The sequence below is a fragment of the Echinops telfairi genome, unplaced genomic scaffold (genome assembly GCF_000313985.2).
Source record: "Echinops telfairi isolate 266 unplaced genomic scaffold, ASM31398v2 ScPeMD7_7407;HRSCAF=8445, whole genome shotgun sequence".
Lineage (NCBI taxonomy): Eukaryota > Metazoa > Chordata > Mammalia > Afrosoricida > Tenrecidae > Echinops > Echinops telfairi.
Genome location: NW_022111307.1, coordinates 5,128,441 through 5,144,462, shown reverse-complemented (window position 1 = coordinate 5,144,462; position 16,022 = coordinate 5,128,441). Strand labels below are relative to the sequence as shown.

Below are 16,022 nucleotides of genomic sequence, written 5' to 3'. Positions count from 1 at the left end.
TTTTTTTTGTTGTTATTTGTTTTTAAAGAAGCACACGCATATGTAAAAATAGGCTTGATAACCAGATGTATGGATTGTTATAAGAGTTGTGAGAGCCCCCAATAAAATAATCTTTTAATAAGAAACACACAGCCCATCTCAAGGAATGAAATCAACAATATCCAGTCGACCCGCCACTTTTTTCAACCCCTGCCTTCCTTCTCCTTGCCCTGTTCCCAACCTTGGGATGGGTTCCCCCTGTCTCACCCTTCCCCTTCCTGACCAGGACCCAAGATCATGCCTCATGATATCGCTACTCCCACTACTGTTCTTCAGAGGTTTAAGTGTCCTAAATTTCATGTGTCCATAGCTCTGATCTGTACCAATGTGTGTTCTCTGGTCTAGCCAGATTTGTAAGGCAGAATTGGGTCGTGGTAGTGGAGGGGGAGTGGGAAGGAAACATTCAGGAACTAGAGGAATGATGTGTGTTTCATCAGTGCTATACTGCACCTTGGTTGAATCATCCCTTCCTTATAACCCTTCTGTGGGGAGATATCCAATTGCCTATAGATGGGCCTTGGGTCTCCACTCCAAATCCCCTCATTCACATAGATATAGTTGTTTGTTTAGGATTGTTTGATACCTGATAACTGATCCCATCAATATCTCATGATCATACACGCTGGTGTGCTTCTTCCATGTGGGCTTCCTTGCTTCCCTGCTAGATGGCTGTTTGTTTAAATTTAAGCCTTAATACCCCAGATACTACATCTCTTGATGGCTGTGCACCATCCACTCTCTTCGCCATATTTACTTATGCACCCATTTTGTCTTCAGTGATTGTGTCGTGAAGGTGAGTATCAAACCGTATCAGGGTATTAGAACAAAGTGTTCTTTGGCTTGCCAACCACTTAGGGAGACCTTGCCTACAGGCCCAAAGTCTGTCTGCTTTCTTAATACTTAATGTATAAATATATGCACATCGCCTTTTTCATCATAATTAAGATATATATATGTGCCTATAGCTATACCTCTATAGTTTTGGCCTCCTATTTCTTTCCTCTATTCCAGTCACCGTCCTCCTATTCCACTATCATATTCGCCCTCCATTCGGCTCTCAGTAATTCCCCTTGGATACATTGCACTTGATCACATCCCACCAGGCATTATATGCCCCAAACTGGAATTCTTAATTTAACTTGTCTATAAACACTCTTTTAAAACCTAGGCATCATTGCTGGGGGAAAGAAATGTAAGAGGCACTTGATGGGGGATAACTTAGAAACTGTTGGCTTTGGTTAAGTCACAGGGGAGCTTTGGTTACTTTATGTTGTGAAATACTGGCTTGAGAAGAGAGCTCCTGTATGGATAATGAAAACATTTGAAGCAAAGAATTCTGCTCCTCATTTTAAAAATCAGTAGAAATAAATGTTTGGAAAGTCTCTACTCAGCAATGCTATTTGTTGGGAAGTGATGTTATCTGCTATGACTGACTAACTCACAGCTTAACCACTTTTGTGGGGGAAAGTCCCCCCCCCCAACTAATCATGGGCTCCATAAGCGTAATTGTACTGTTGAGCTATATCAATATAGATTTTAATAATGTCATAGAGAGCATGAGAGATAGAAGAGAGATTGAAATAATGGAGTCTGACACATTTCATGGTAGCATGCTCATCTCGGCCCTGCCTGATGGTCCAGGTGGAGATAGGAGACCTGAGGGCAGGACAGAGAGGGAGGGGAAGGAGGACAAGCGGAAAGGGCACAGGGAAGTGAGGATCAGGGTAGAGGAAGGGGGAGCGGACAAGAGGAGAGAGGAAGGGTATGAGGGAGAGAGCTTTTTATTGCTAACCCAGGCTTATATATCTTTTGGGGGGTGTACAAGCCCCCGAATGACAGGTGAAGACATACGTCCCAGGAAGGGGTTGTGCTATAGGTAATACAGTAATGGGAGGGGGGTGATCTAGGGGTTCATACACTAAAGCAGGGGTCCTCAAACTTTTTAAACAGGGGGCCAGTTCACTGTCCCTCAGACCCATTGGAGGGCCAGACTGTAGTTTAAAAAAAAAACTATGAACAAATTCCTATGCACATTGCACATATCTTATTTTGAAGTAAAAAAACAAATGGGGAAAAAGCACCCCGCAGGCTGGATAAATGTCCTCAGGCGGCCGCATGTGGCCTGCAGGCTGTAGTTTGAGGAGCCTGCACTAAAGGAAGAAGAGGGATTAAGGGTACACATGTGACAAGATGGGCGGACCCTAGATACAGGATGGTGGCCTAATTTTGGATGTCACTGAGCCAGTTTGACCTGTTCTCTGGCTCTCCATGGAAACCATTATCAGTAGGGTGTGAACCCCACCTACAGGGACCAGACTGATGGTCACAAGCCTTCAGTCAGAAGTAGCCCATTGTCCTTAACAGCAGGGAGTGGACCCTACCTGTGTTGGGACCAAACAGTGGCTTAATGCCTTCAGAGAGGCAGTCTCTAAGCATCTGACCTCCCACCATGAGCTGGCAAACAGCCTCTAATGTTTGGCATATATTTGGGGAAGACAAATCTGGGGAAAAGTCTCTTTATAATCCCTCCCAGTTTATCCTAGAAATGACATGCAGTATTTTTGCTTATGCTTTATTGCTCATAACTAGTCAAACAGGACCACTCAGATGCAGGGTGTGTGTGTGTGTGTGTGTGTGTGTGTGTGTGTGTGTGCACATGGAGTTACTAGAAAATGTAGTCTTTGGCTTGCCAACCACTTACAGCAACAACTGTATATGACAAAATGAACAAATTACTGGTGAGACAGCTTGTCTTGGACATGAGGAAGCAGGAAGAGGAGCCTGCACAGGGTGACACTGCAGCTCAGATGGCACAACCGCAGAGTTTGGGAGTTTAGAAAAAGAGAATCCTACTAGGCCAGGGTAAGTGGGGACAAGGCCATATGGACCACCTCTTGAAGGCTGAAGTACCTTCTGGGGTACCATGGTGTCAAGGTCTCTAGTGAAAGAGTGGGATGTTCGGTCCTAAGGATGAGGGTGAGGTTAGTGTTGTGAGAGCTCAGAGAGACAAGAATCAGAATAAAGGGGGATCCCTAGGAAGTCCCATATGGCAGCCAGTAGCTACATACAGTTAATCTGGCAAAACAGGGGGTTCACCGAGCACCACTGAAGTAGCTGTCAGGCAGATTCAGAACATGATACATTCCATGGAGCGAGGGACTTAATTTCTTCAACAAATACATGTCATGAGAGAGAAAGAGGGGAGACAAGGGTATGAGGAATTTTTATAGATTAAAAGATGCTAGGAGATTAAAAAATGAGATATGTGTGCCTTATGTGGATCCTCATTCAAGCAAATTAATATCCAAAACCTTTTTGAGGTAATTGATAAAACTTTGGAATTTCAGTGGGTATTAGGTGATGAGGACATTGTGGTACTTTTTTTTAAAATTAAAAGATCATTTTATTGGGGGCTCTTACAGCTCTTACAACAATCCATATATCAATTGTATCAAGCATATTTGCACATATGTTGCCATCATTATTTTCTAGATATTTACTTTCTATTGAGCCCTTGGTACCAGCTCCTCTTTTCCCCCCTCCCACACCTCACCCCACCTCTCATGACCCCTTGATAAATTGCAAGTTATTATTATTTTCATACCTTACACCATCCGCTGTGTCCCTTCCCCCCAGGTTTTTGTTGTCCCTCCCCCTGGAGGGTGTGTGTGTGGTTATGTGTTGCTTGCAATGTTGTCTCCTTGTTCCCCTCCTTTTCCCACCTTCCCCCTAACTTTCTGGTATCCCTATTCCCATTCCTGTTTCTGGATTCCATGTGTTGTAAACTCTTATTTCTTTTTTTTTTTTTCATGAGACAGCTATTATTATTTATTTCTTAATCAGGATAAAGGTGGTTTTTTTTAAAACATTTTATTAGGGGCTCATACAACTGTTATCGCAATCCATACACACATCAATTGTGTAAAGAGCGCATTTGTACATCGTTTCTCAAAACATTTTCTCTCCACTTAAACCCCCGACATTAGGTCCTCATTTTTGTAAACTCTTATTTCTTATCTGTACCTGTGCACATGTTCCAGTCTAGCCTGCAGTGAAAGGCAGGACTGGGGTCATGAGGGGGGTTGGGGGGGAGGCGGTGAGGAAGCCTCAAGGAACCAGAGGAATATTGTGTGTTTCATCAGTGCTTTGCTGCACCCTGGTTGACTCATCCTTTCCTCTTTCCTTGTGACCCTTCTGTGAGGGGATGTCCCACTGTCTACCGGTAGGTTTTGGGTCTCTGCTCCGACCTCCCTCGTTCTCAACAATATTTGTTTGCTTGTTGGTTGGTTTTGGGTCTTGTGGTGCCTGTTACTCAGTCCCAATGACACCTCATGATCCCACCAGCTGCTGTGTTTCTTCCATGTGGGCTTTGTGGCTTCTCAGCTAGATGGCCGCTTGCTTAACTTCAAGCCTTTAAGACCTCAGATGCTATATCTTTTAATAGCTGGGTACCATCAGCTTTCTTCACCACATTTGCTTTTGCACTCATTTCGTCTTCAGCGATTGTGCCAGGAGGGTGAGCATCACAGAATGCCACTTTGTTAGAACAAAGTGCTCTTGCATTGAAGGAGCGTATGAGCAGAGGCCCGAAGTCCATCCAGTACCTCAGTGTATTGCCATATAAGAAATGTGTGTGGTACTGTTTTTTAAAGCCCTTATTATCTATTTTTTTTATAGCTACAAATTTGTTCCCCTGCATCTGGAAGAACTTGGATACACTCCCCCCCCCCAGGCTTCATAAAATATGTGGGAAAGCCCATTATCTTTCAATGATACTTCTCTGGGAATTTTTGGAAGCCCCCTAATATCCTAGTGAATTGAATTCCGTAGAAAATAATTTGTGGCACTGTATCCTCAGTTCTTCTAAGGGAGATACAGCATTTGTGGCATTCTAGATAACTCATGGAAAACAAATTACTTCATGGTTTACAATGAGTGCTTCAGCCATTAGATCTTTTTCTCGTCCAATTGAGAAGAGATGATATGTGGAACTAATATGAACTCTGGTGTTGGCTTGAAATTACTCCAGGAATCAGAAGTGGCATGTGACAGGTTAAAAAATAAAAAGACTGGTAGAATGGTGATCATCTTTGTAGCTGGTTGATAGAAACATGGGAGCTCAGTGTGTTATTCCCTGTACTTTTTTTATAGTTAAAAATGTCTATAACGCAAACCTAGCTCATTTTTAAAGATTCGGTGGAGATGAAACCGTTTCTCTTTCTGAGGAGGAAGGGGGAGGTGTTTTTGGTTTTTCTTTTCCTATCTAGTTCTGCGCTGAGAGCCCGTCACATGTGAAGGAGGGGTGCAGTGCTTATTTCGCCCTCCTTCAAGGACCATTTTGTTGCTGTCTCCATACCTTACCCGTGGCTAGTGGAACAGATGGCTCTCCTGTGTGGTAAGGCTGAGGGAGGTGCCTGCTGGCCCTGGGGCTTCTGTGGAAGGGGAGCTGAGAGAATAGGAAGGCCTTTTCTGGTCCCAGGGACCTGTCAACAAGGAAGGCAGATATTTCTACACTAGGCCTAGCAAGTGGCCTGCAATTTCCTTTTGCCTTACTCGGTTAAGCCTAGTTGCAGGGTGGTTGGTTCTGGTCTGCGACTGTGGCGGTCTGGCCGGGGTGGGGACTCACTGGTCACCACCTACCCTACGTTCTGCGCTCCTGGTTTTGGGAAACATGCAGTGCGTGTCCTCAGGACTTTCAGAGGACTCACAATGGTCTCCCTCCGTGTTTGCCCAGCTGGGAAGAGATTTAAAGTCAGTAAGAACCCCTTTTGCAGCCTGGGTCTGGCACAGTTTGGGCTGGAAGGACGAAAGCTTTCTTGATCTTGTCCCTCTCCCCCATTTGTCCTGTAGTTCAGTTCGTGTGTCATCAGGTCGACCTTTACAGATGTGACTCCCCACATTGTAAATCTCTCATGGCTTCCTTTTACTCTCTTCTCCCTTAACCCAGTCTGTGCCATGGGGTCAGCTGCAACTCCATGAGCCTGCCAGACGAGTAGGACATTACCGAGGCTTTATCTCATTGGATTCTTTCAATAACTCCGTAAAATAGAATCTCTTACGATTCCCATTTTACAAATAAAGAAGCTGGATCTTAGGAGGCTCAGCAACTGGTCCAAGGTCATATGAACTGACGAAAGGACTCCTTCTCAGATCCGTCTGATTTCAGAACTCTTTGTACACCCCAACAGCAGACTGTAGCAGAGCTCCTGCTACAGGACTGCTTGTGCTGTCAGGTCAGCCTGGGAGGGCGCATCAGAAGGCCGCTCAATGCCAGCAGCAGTGCTGCAGTAGAATAAGGTCAAGGCTATCTGGTCCTGTAAAGATTTATCGCTGCAGAAACACTCTGTGGAATAGCTATGAGTTGGGATGGCCTGAATGGGTTGGGTTTGGAGATTATTGTCACGGTAAAGTTCCTGCCCACCCAGGGAGGAAGGACTATCTCTGTCACTTTCACAGCTCGCTGAAGATCGCCATGACTGCTCTCCCACCAGCTGCGGGGACTATTTTTTTAAGGTCTTTATCATGAATGAGAGGTGTCAATGGATCGTTTCACCACGTTTGTTCTAATTTCTTGACTTTCAGAAATCAAGGGCGGGGAAGTGATGCTTATCTTCTTGGAAGGCATGTTATTGAGAGCTGTTCAGCATGAAGAGCAGAGGGAGGGGAGACTCCATTACTCTCCCGAGGTCTGTAGGCTGCACCCAAGCAAAAGGCCTAAGCATGGAGAGGTGGCGGTGAACCATTGTAGAGCAGCAAGCAAGGGTCAAGTGACTGCTGTCAGCATTCGCTGTGAAAGTACTAAGGAAGAGCCTCTTCCACCAACCATCTTTCCCAGTGATATCCAGAGGATAGATCTCATGGGAGCTGACAGGCCTACTCTGTTAACTTGTTCAACAGTGTTTACTCGGTGCTTGACAGAACAGACACCGGAGGTAATAGGGAAACGAGGCTGAGAAGGATCTTACATGTTTAGAAGAAAGAGATAGCTATTAATCAAATAATAATGTAAATGGATGGATTCTTATAGCAGGGCATGAAAAGAGAGAGAGCCACCAGTGACATTCTCTGGCTCTACCAATAGGCGACTTAGAGCCAGCTCTTCTCTGGATTGATACAGAGCCCTGGTTTTGTTTTTACAGTGATGCCTGGCTAGTTATGACTGGGGCCTTTCTACTGCATGCCTCGCAGTCATAAGAAAATGAGAAACTGAGATTCTCCCAACTTGAACCACCCAGACTGTCTATGGGGACTGTCTTCTGATTCATGGGACAACAGGCAGCCGATGGCCCCTACAGCTTCTTCTTTGTTCTGTGACTGGTACATCTCCTAGGACAGGCATCCAGGCTAGTCTAATATTGTGCATCCGATTGCTATCCAAGATCGAAATGTGTTTTCAATACTAGCCCCAGTATTTTTGCCTTAATTAGTCAGCTAACATAAGAAGAAGAATAAAGAAAGTCAAACTGAAAGACAAGACCTTACATAATTTTATTAGTGTTGCCATCAACTCTTTCAGGGTTCACCTGTGTATATTGTTTTAGGTACTTGGACATGCACAACTGGTAGTCACAATGATGTGTACACCGATAACATGTCTTTTTATAATCTTGTAAGCACTTTCCTCCCTATTGCTACATAAATTTATACACAATTATATATACACACCATTAAGTAGATGTGCATGTAGAACTATTTCGCTTATGCTGGGGAACTTGGTTGTTAACAGATTTTTCACCATTTTAAGTAATTTTTATATTATCTTGTTTTTCTTTTTGCATGTATATTTTATTTTATAAATTTCATACTCTGTCTTATCAATCTAAGCACTATTTTATAGAGAATCATTTTACATGTGAGGAGGCTAACGTCTGTATAAACTTTTTCTTTTAGAAATTATATACTCAGTATTATTTCCTAGAAAACATGTTAGCGTAGTCACAAGTCACAAGCTCGTCCTCATTGTATGACCCAATTATTTTCTGAAATAGTTCATTTATAGTGCTGCCTTGAATATATATCAGTTCCATCACGGTCTGTCTTGTAATGAGCACAATCATTCTGGCTAAGGTAAATTCTGTAAACTAGTAGTTTAATGTTCCTATGGACTCCTTCATGGTGGTGTAATGGTTACAGTTTGGCCTGCGATCTGCATGGTCAGCAGTTCAAAACCACCAGCAGCTCCTCAGGAGAAAGAACTGAACTTTCTACTCCCATACACAAGTGCAGTCTCCGAATCCATCTTCAATGTTTGACTTGATGGCAGCGAGGTGTTTGTTTTGTAATCGTCCAAACAGCAACGTCTGAGAGTTCCACTCTTAAAACATTTAGGTAAAACTACAACCAAACGCTCTGCTCTTGAGTCAGGGCTAACTCCCAGCATCCCCTGTGGGTTTCCAGGACTGTTTCTTCCCAGACAGACCCCTGGTGTCATATGTTCTTAGCTACTGTCGGTCTGTTTCTAGACACTCTGTGCTGTTCACAGATTCAGAGCCCTGCACCTGCAATAAGCTCTTTCTTGTCTCTTCTCTGTTTTTTAACAGTTGAGTGGGGACATAATTCATAGTTCATCCAATTCAGTAGTTCAGTCACAACAAGAAGAGTGGTACAATCATCACCACAATCAACTTTAGAATGTTTTCTTCTTTCTAGAGCTCATTATGATTAGCTCCCCACTCTCTTTTCTCCATGCGCCCTTGGGGCATCCTGGAGTTGCGCCACAGGCCAGGTCAGAGCCAGTGCTGCTGACCAGCTGCTTGTGTCCCTGTCCTCTTGTTAATGTTTAATCCTGCCCCTGCTGGGAGACCGTTCTCATCTTTGTCCTTCTCATTCTTCTTCCCATTGCAGATGCTTTTTGATTGTTCGGAGAAGAATGAGCCGTGGCCTCCAGACCCAGTAAAGCGAATACTCCTCCCAGGAGCATATCACCCGCTGAGCGGAGCACCAGCTCCTGAAGATCCGGAGGGCCCGCAGTCCCAGAGAGAGTAGCCAGCAGCGGGTAAGGGGCACCCCCAGGCTGGGGCAGTGGAGGCGGCACAGGGGGTGCGTTCTTGTATGAAACATGGGAAGCGGGTGTGGACTTAGGGAAACATCACAGGGTTTCAGTGTATAACCGCTTTGCTGCTAGCTGCTCTCACGTCAGTTCCAACTCATAGCGACGTCATGAACAACATAAAAACAAAACAAAGCAATAAAACCACCACCACACAAACCGGCGCTCAGGCCTGTGCCATTCGAACAATTCTAGTTTTATTTGAGCCAATTGTTGCAGCCATTATGTCAGTCCTTCTCATTCGGGGTCTTCCTCTTTCGCGCTGCCCTTTCTAGCCTGGTTACAGCTTTATTCATCTCTCCAAATATTTAAAAATCTTCTTTACCCTCCGGATAAGTAAGGGGCAGGGGATGGGATAGGTCACGTATACAGCTCTCTAAACTAGCAATATAAGACTCGAAATTCACCTAAGCAGCTTTGAGCTCCTACCGCGTGCCAGGCAACATGTTTGGTACTGAGCATGCCTGGTTTGTAGATCAAGGTAGGACTCTTCGACTTTTGGTCTCTTGTTTCAGTGTTGACTTAGTCTCTGCAGATGATCCTGTGATCTGGTCTGGAGCTCTCGTGTTCGAAAACTCATAGAGGCCCTCAGGGTTTATCAGTAATAGTGTGTATTCAGTCATGTTTTGAGTGCCCACTTGGGTTCTGACACGTCGCTCCGTACTAAGATTTCAGAGAGGATCCCAACAGGGGTTCACATTTCGCGGTAGCAGGCACGAGAAACAAGCGCTACAAAACTCTCGGTTCCCGGAGGAGCAAGGAGCGTGCGGAAGGGCTGGTGAGCTTCAGCAAGGCAGTGCTCAGAGAGTGAGTAAACAAAGGCAACATGGCCGAGAACTCGGCAGGGCAAAGTCTCAGCTTGGGGATTGGAAAACTCAAAGGTTGGTCTCTTTTCCCAAAGGATGTATGAAGAGCAGGTTCCTACTCCTTCCCATCCGTTGGTTGGTGTAGGTGAAATTTCTTCTGCCTTTGGCATCAGAGCACCTTGAAAAATGACAGTGTTTTATGAAAGCCCTCCGGGCCTCTGGTGAGAAGCCCTGCCAGCTGTTGGACTAGCAGTCTCCGCAGTGGGTGATTGAGGGACCATGTGAGCCCTATTATAGGGTTAAATGTGAGTGCTCTGAGCCTATCCTGTGTGCAGGCCCCAGAAACGGAAGTTGTCTGGGGGGGGGTGTGGTGGTGTGTGCATAGGTTTGTCATCCAGCTTGGCAAATACGTGGAATTCTTCTTTCCTAGGAAACCCAACCTTGGAGAATAAACATTGGCAGGAAACTCGTGCTGGGTCTGCCAGTGCCAACTCCCTCCAAGTCTCAGCAACAGACTCCAGGCCTCCTCCCCCCACAAGTCTCATCTGTACACAGCAAAGTCAAGCCCCAACTCTACCATTCACCCAACTTTGAAAACGGCTTTGCCTTGACAGGGCATCTCTCTTGCAAATGGTGCTGCTAAAGCCTTCTCTGCTTATCTCCTAGGGCTGGGCTGGGTCTCATCGACTCCAATTCCTATGAAAGGGCCTTGGGAGTGGGAAGATAAGGCACACAAGTAATGTTTTCTGAAAGATGCAGACAGAAAGTTCTGAACACCCAGGCTAGGATTTGATCTCGGTATCAAGAGAGCGAGTCAATCTATTTTTTGCTTGGTGAAATCCATTTCCTAGAAATTTCAGAAGTAGCTGTAAGCAGGTGCAGTTTGATTCGATGTTTACTGCAGCCATTTACTCAGCTCTCTCATCCTGGGCCATTTTCATTTGCTCTCAGAGCCTCTGGGTGCGCCTCTCTGAAAACAGGATTTCCTATGCTTTCATGGCTGGTTCGGGTGAGGCGCTCCCCTGCTCGGGCCTTGAGCTGAGTAAGTGCCCTTACGATGAGACCTGGATTTGACTAGTGTCTCCTGGTATGAGGTGTCAAAATAACATGTGAAGGGCTTCCAAATGTTTGTGGAGAATTTTCCCAAGACCCTTTGTTTCCATTTCCCATGCCCGTATCTTGTTGTTCTATGCATAATTCATTTTTTATTTCCTTCATGGGTTAAACGGTTTTTGTCTTATCAAGATGTTCCATGCCTGCCATGAGCTGAGCCGGTTTCCTCTCACTCGACAGAACTCTTGCAGCTGGATGTTCTTAATCGAACTTCCTCTTCTCACACAAGATGTTAATATTGCAGCCCTTCGGAGCGCATCGTACACTGATGGCATCTGCGCTGAGAGGTCTCCTCCTGGCTGCTTTCAAGAGTGTTAGGGAGGTGGGGTTGCAGTGCGGTCGACCGATCAACCTGCTATTTATTCCTTTTCATTATATTTTTTTCCAAGAATGCATGTGTTTATTTAACACTCTGCCCTGATTGAAGAACTGAGCAATGTGTAAGTTGTGGTTCTTGGCCTTAAAACTCTGAGCGCTGTCAGGGAGCTAGACCGAGATGATGCAAAGTGCAAAGCTAAGAGTCAGAGGGTCCAGAGGGATGATGGGAGAATGCATGATGCATTTGTGGTATAGAGAGTAGGAAGGGGCCTGTTAGAAGGACTGCTCTCCAGATTCATAGTCTAAATTGAGTTTCATGGTGGTTTTTTTTATTTGGAGTGGGGGCGGGTGAGGTGGTGAGAGTTGTTTACAGTAGGTGATAGGAGTTAGTCTGGGGCTAGAATTCTGGTATTTCATCAACCAATAAATCCATCGGTTGGCCCATCACTTAACACTAGGCTGCCAGTCACCTCTTTTGGATTTTGTTAAAGATCACTCTTTTTTTTCAGGTCTGTTTTCCAGCTCAGAACAAAGTGGCATCCCTGGACCCATCTTTCATTATGATTCAGGTCATCCTGAGGAAAAAGCTCAGCTACTGCGTCCTGGCCTTTTTCCTCTTTGCGATCATCTGTGTGTGGAAGGAAAGGAAGAAAGTGGGTTACTATGAGTCCCTTAAACTGGAAACGGAAGGATTCCAGGTGGTGAGCAATCAGGAGAAACTGCTCGTGGGTTCTGGTCCCCAGTCATCAGTTGGCACCCAGGACCTCCACACGGGCAACCCAGCCCTCAGCAGTACAAAGAGCTCAGTCAAGACCAAGCCACCGCCCTCCTTCCAGGTGTGGAACAAGGAGAGCTCCTCCCGAAACCTCCCCTCCAGGCTGCAGAGTATCCGGAAAAATTATCTGAACATGAACAAGTACAAAGTGTCCTACAAGGGGCCGGGGCCAGGGGTCAAGTTGACTCCAGAGGCCCTGCGCTGCTACCTCCGGGACCGTGTGAATGTATCCATGGTAGAGGCCACGGATTTCCCCTTCAACACCTCCGAGTGGGAGGGTTACCTGCCTGGAGAGAACTTCAGGACCAAGGCTGGGCCCTGGGGCAGGTGCGCTGTCGTCTCCTCAGCAGGATCTCTGAAGTCCTCTCAACTCGGCCAGGAAATAGGTGGGTTCCAGGTGGTACGGCTGTTATCTTAACAGCTCCCTTGGAGTTGAGCAGGGCATAAGGGTGGTGAGTCGGCGTTCATCTGTTTTAAACATTGGCCCTCTACAGATTGCCTGTCTTGTTTTCATACCAGTAAGCCAAAAACTACAATTGACCTTTGGAAATAATGAATTGAAGTACTTGAAGTCAAACGATGTCTCCATCTTTGGGGGGAAAGTACCTGTGCGCATTTGTTGTACCACTTAATCTGCAGGTGTTCCTGACCTTCTATAATTTTACCTGATTGATGGAGGACTAAAACAAGACAGAAACCCACTGCTATTAAGTCCATTCTGATTCACAGCATCCCTCTAGGACGAAAGAGAACTGCCCCAAAGGGTTCCCAAGTTTGTAAATCTTACGGAAGCAGACTGTCGGGTCTTTATTCTGTGAAGCACCTAGTTGTTTGAACTGCTGTCCCCCGCCCCCAGGCTTCTAAGTGGGGGCAATTGCCTCTTTTTAGGAGATCTTGGGGTGGTGCACTGACAGTGTGACACTCGTTAGGCTGCTAACTGCAAAGTCAGCAGTTAAAAATCACCAGCCAGAGCGCTGCAGGACAAAGACGAGGTGTGTTAGTCTGGGTAGACTAGAGAAACAAAATCATACAGACACTCCCATGTGTATAAGAAAGAACTTTTTATACAAGAGCAATTGAATGTTGAGAAACCCTTTCAGCCCAATCCAGATCAAGTTCATAATTCCGATGTTAGCCTATATGTCCGATACCAATCTATAAAATCCTCTTCAGACTCACAAAACACATGCAATGATACCAAATGCAGGAAGACCATAGGCCAGTGGGTGGAAGGTCTTGTGGATCCAGTGGCAGTGGAAGCATTTCAGCACTGGCAGGGGTCTGCATGTGGCTCTGGCTCCAGAGCTCTAGTGTAGCTCTATGTGTCTTGTCAACAGAAATGTCTTGCAGGGAGTAAGCATGTGTCCCGCCTCCAGTGAGCTACTTATCTCCTTAGTGCCTCCAAATGAGGTCATCAAGCCATGACCCGATTGACAGGCTATAGGCCACCCCTTTACTCTTAAGACTCTCAAATTGACAGCAAATTATGTAACCACCACACGAGGCTTTCTATTCCTTTAAAGAGTTATAGTCTTGGAAACCCACAGGGGCAGTTCTACCCTGTCCTATAGGGTCACTATGAATTGCAATCAACAGGATGATAGTGAATTGCTTTTTTGTTTGTTTGTTTGTTTGGGGTGATGTAAGTGATTACTGTGCTCAACTCCTAACCAATAAGTTGGATGTTTGAATCCATCAAGTTGTGCTTCTGAAGAAAGGTCTGGCAATGGGACTCCAGGGGAAAATACCACTTAAAAGCCCATGAGGGTGGGGGACAGGTTGGAGCTCAGGGACCACAGTTCTACTCTGACATGCATGTGGTTGCCCTACAGTAGACTGCTCTCCATAGTAGCTGGTTGGTTGATTTTTTTTTGTGCTTCAACTCCCTGCCTAATTGTTTGCTTTTGTTTTTGAAAAGCGTCTGAGCAGGGATTCTTAACTCGGGAGTTGTGGAGATCAACTTCAGGGTGTTCCCAATTCATAAATTATCTGTGAAGCTGTTTGTGTCTGGGGTCTATTTGTAAGGCTGATACATGTAGTTGAGTTTGTGCGTTTTCCAGGAAGAGAGGCCGTAGGTTTCGGTTGGTTCTCAGAGGGGTCTGTGACTCAAGGGGGGTGAGAAATCACTGGCTGCAACCTCAAGGTTTGCTTCTCTTGCAGTCCTTTGCAATTAGGAAAGACAGCCAGCCTGCCCAGCTCTACGCGGATCGGGAACAGAGCTGGGTGTGCTTCCTGCTCCTGTTTGCCTGTTGTGAAAGATGGTGGGTTTTGTTCCTGGGAAATGAACCAGGCTCCCGAAGCCAAGTCCAGGCAGGCATGCTCTGTGTGGGGCTCTGAAAGGTCCTGGTGATGTCATGCGTCTGTCTGTCTCTCTCCCCCACTCGCTCTCATTTTCTTCATGTGACTGCCAAGAAAAATGGTCTGAGACCAAACAGGGATTCTCAGAACAGGAGGCATGGACCCAAGTCGGGTTCCCTAGAGCAGAGAGAAGTGGTGCAATGGCATTGCCTGCCTTTCCCACTAGTCAGCCTTGACTAATCCAATCCACCAGGATAGCACGTTCACCCCCTGGTTTGTGTTTTCCTCCCTGGCTTCCCTTGGGTTGAGTTTTCTAGGCACGAGTTGTGTTGGGTTCATTTTTATCCATAATAGTACTAAATCTCACTTTCTCTTCCCTATGTCTGCTCCATAAAGTTCATGTTGAGACGACCACATTTTCCAGCTGGCTCTGCTTTTGTAACAGTCGCTGATCATGTCTGTCCTGGTGGGAGAGTGTTGAAATTTGAGCATCTGAGGCCTTGGAGCGTTGGAACGGAGCACTGGGGGAGTGAGCAGTGGAGCAACGGCTTCGGTTGTTTTGTGTCAGGGATGCATTGTTTTTCTTGTCAAAGTAGACACAACACAACAAGATTCCGGGCAGCACAAAGGCTCTTGTTTCTACATTCAGTAGTTCGACCTCGATTCCATTTTTCAAGCGGTGCGGCCATTCTCATTACGCTCGTCCAAATTATCCCACCGCGATGCGCAGAAACACGGAGGCCCGAGTCAAAAGCTCTTGATTCCTCTGCTTCCCACTCCTTGTGACTGCTAGTGAGCGTTGACTTCTCAATTTTTGTTTATTTTATAGAAGTGAGATCATATAGTATTTTCCCCCCTTTTCTGATTGATGCATTTATTTTCCTCAGGCTGCAACTTTGTGCTTATTTACTCCATACAAGCTACTTAGAAACCCGAACCAAGCTTGATGCCAGCAAGTCAATGCTGACTCACAGCGACCCCCTGTGGGTTTCTGAGGCTCTGTTTCTGGGAGTCAGAAGCCCGGTCTTTCTCCCGAGGAGCTGCTGATTTCGAACTGCTGACCATGTGGGTTGCAGGCCAACTCATAACTACTACATCATTAGGGCTCTTAGATAACATTCATGGAAATAGTCTTTTTCCTAGACTTCCATTAGAATTTCAAAGATGTATTTCCATGCATGAACTTTTATCCTGAAATACCATGAGAACTTCATTGTGTTGACTTTTTCTTATTTATTTTGGCTGCCTTTTATATATATCCCAAACCCAACCCACTGTCCTCAATTCCAACTCTTGTGGCCCTATTTAATATCACCCCATCTTTCTTCTGCAGTCTGCTTGCTGGACTTTACTGCCAGCCTTGTGACTAGTCGTCCAATGCTTACCCCACAGCACCTGTGTTTCCCTCTTTTAAACAAATTATATAAAAAAACGAACAAACAAACCCAAAGACAAAACTCTTTCTTTCTTTTTTTTTTTTTTTGAGCATTCATGTTTTTATATTAAAAAACAAAATATTTGAGGTGTTTTTGAATCCAGGTTATGTCAAGGTCAGGAGGTGAAATTGTGCGGTTTTGAACTTAGCCCCTCGATGAATTCTTTTACCTCCTGGGAGAAATAAGAG

The 16,022-nt window shown here is 45.5% G+C and overlaps 1 protein-coding gene across 3 annotated transcripts in view; it reads left to right on the top strand.

Moving 5' to 3' along the window:
• ST6GAL1 (ST6 beta-galactoside alpha-2,6-sialyltransferase 1) overlaps nt 1-16,022 on the top strand; it is a 120,079-nt gene that overhangs the window by 77,485 nt on the left and 26,572 nt on the right. For 2 of the 3 annotated variants that reach the window (XM_045296427.1, XM_004713412.2), the window contains 2 exons: nt 8,884-9,034; nt 11,835-12,486. In XM_045296427.1, the coding sequence (XP_045152362.1) occupies nt 11,886-12,486 (601 nt within the window). In that variant the 5' untranslated portion in view covers nt 8,884-9,034; nt 11,835-11,885. Of the gene's footprint in view, nt 1-8,883; nt 9,035-9,763; nt 9,896-10,324; nt 11,448-11,834; nt 12,487-16,022 lie in introns of all 3 variants that reach the window. The other variant, XM_045296428.1, reaches the window with a different exon arrangement.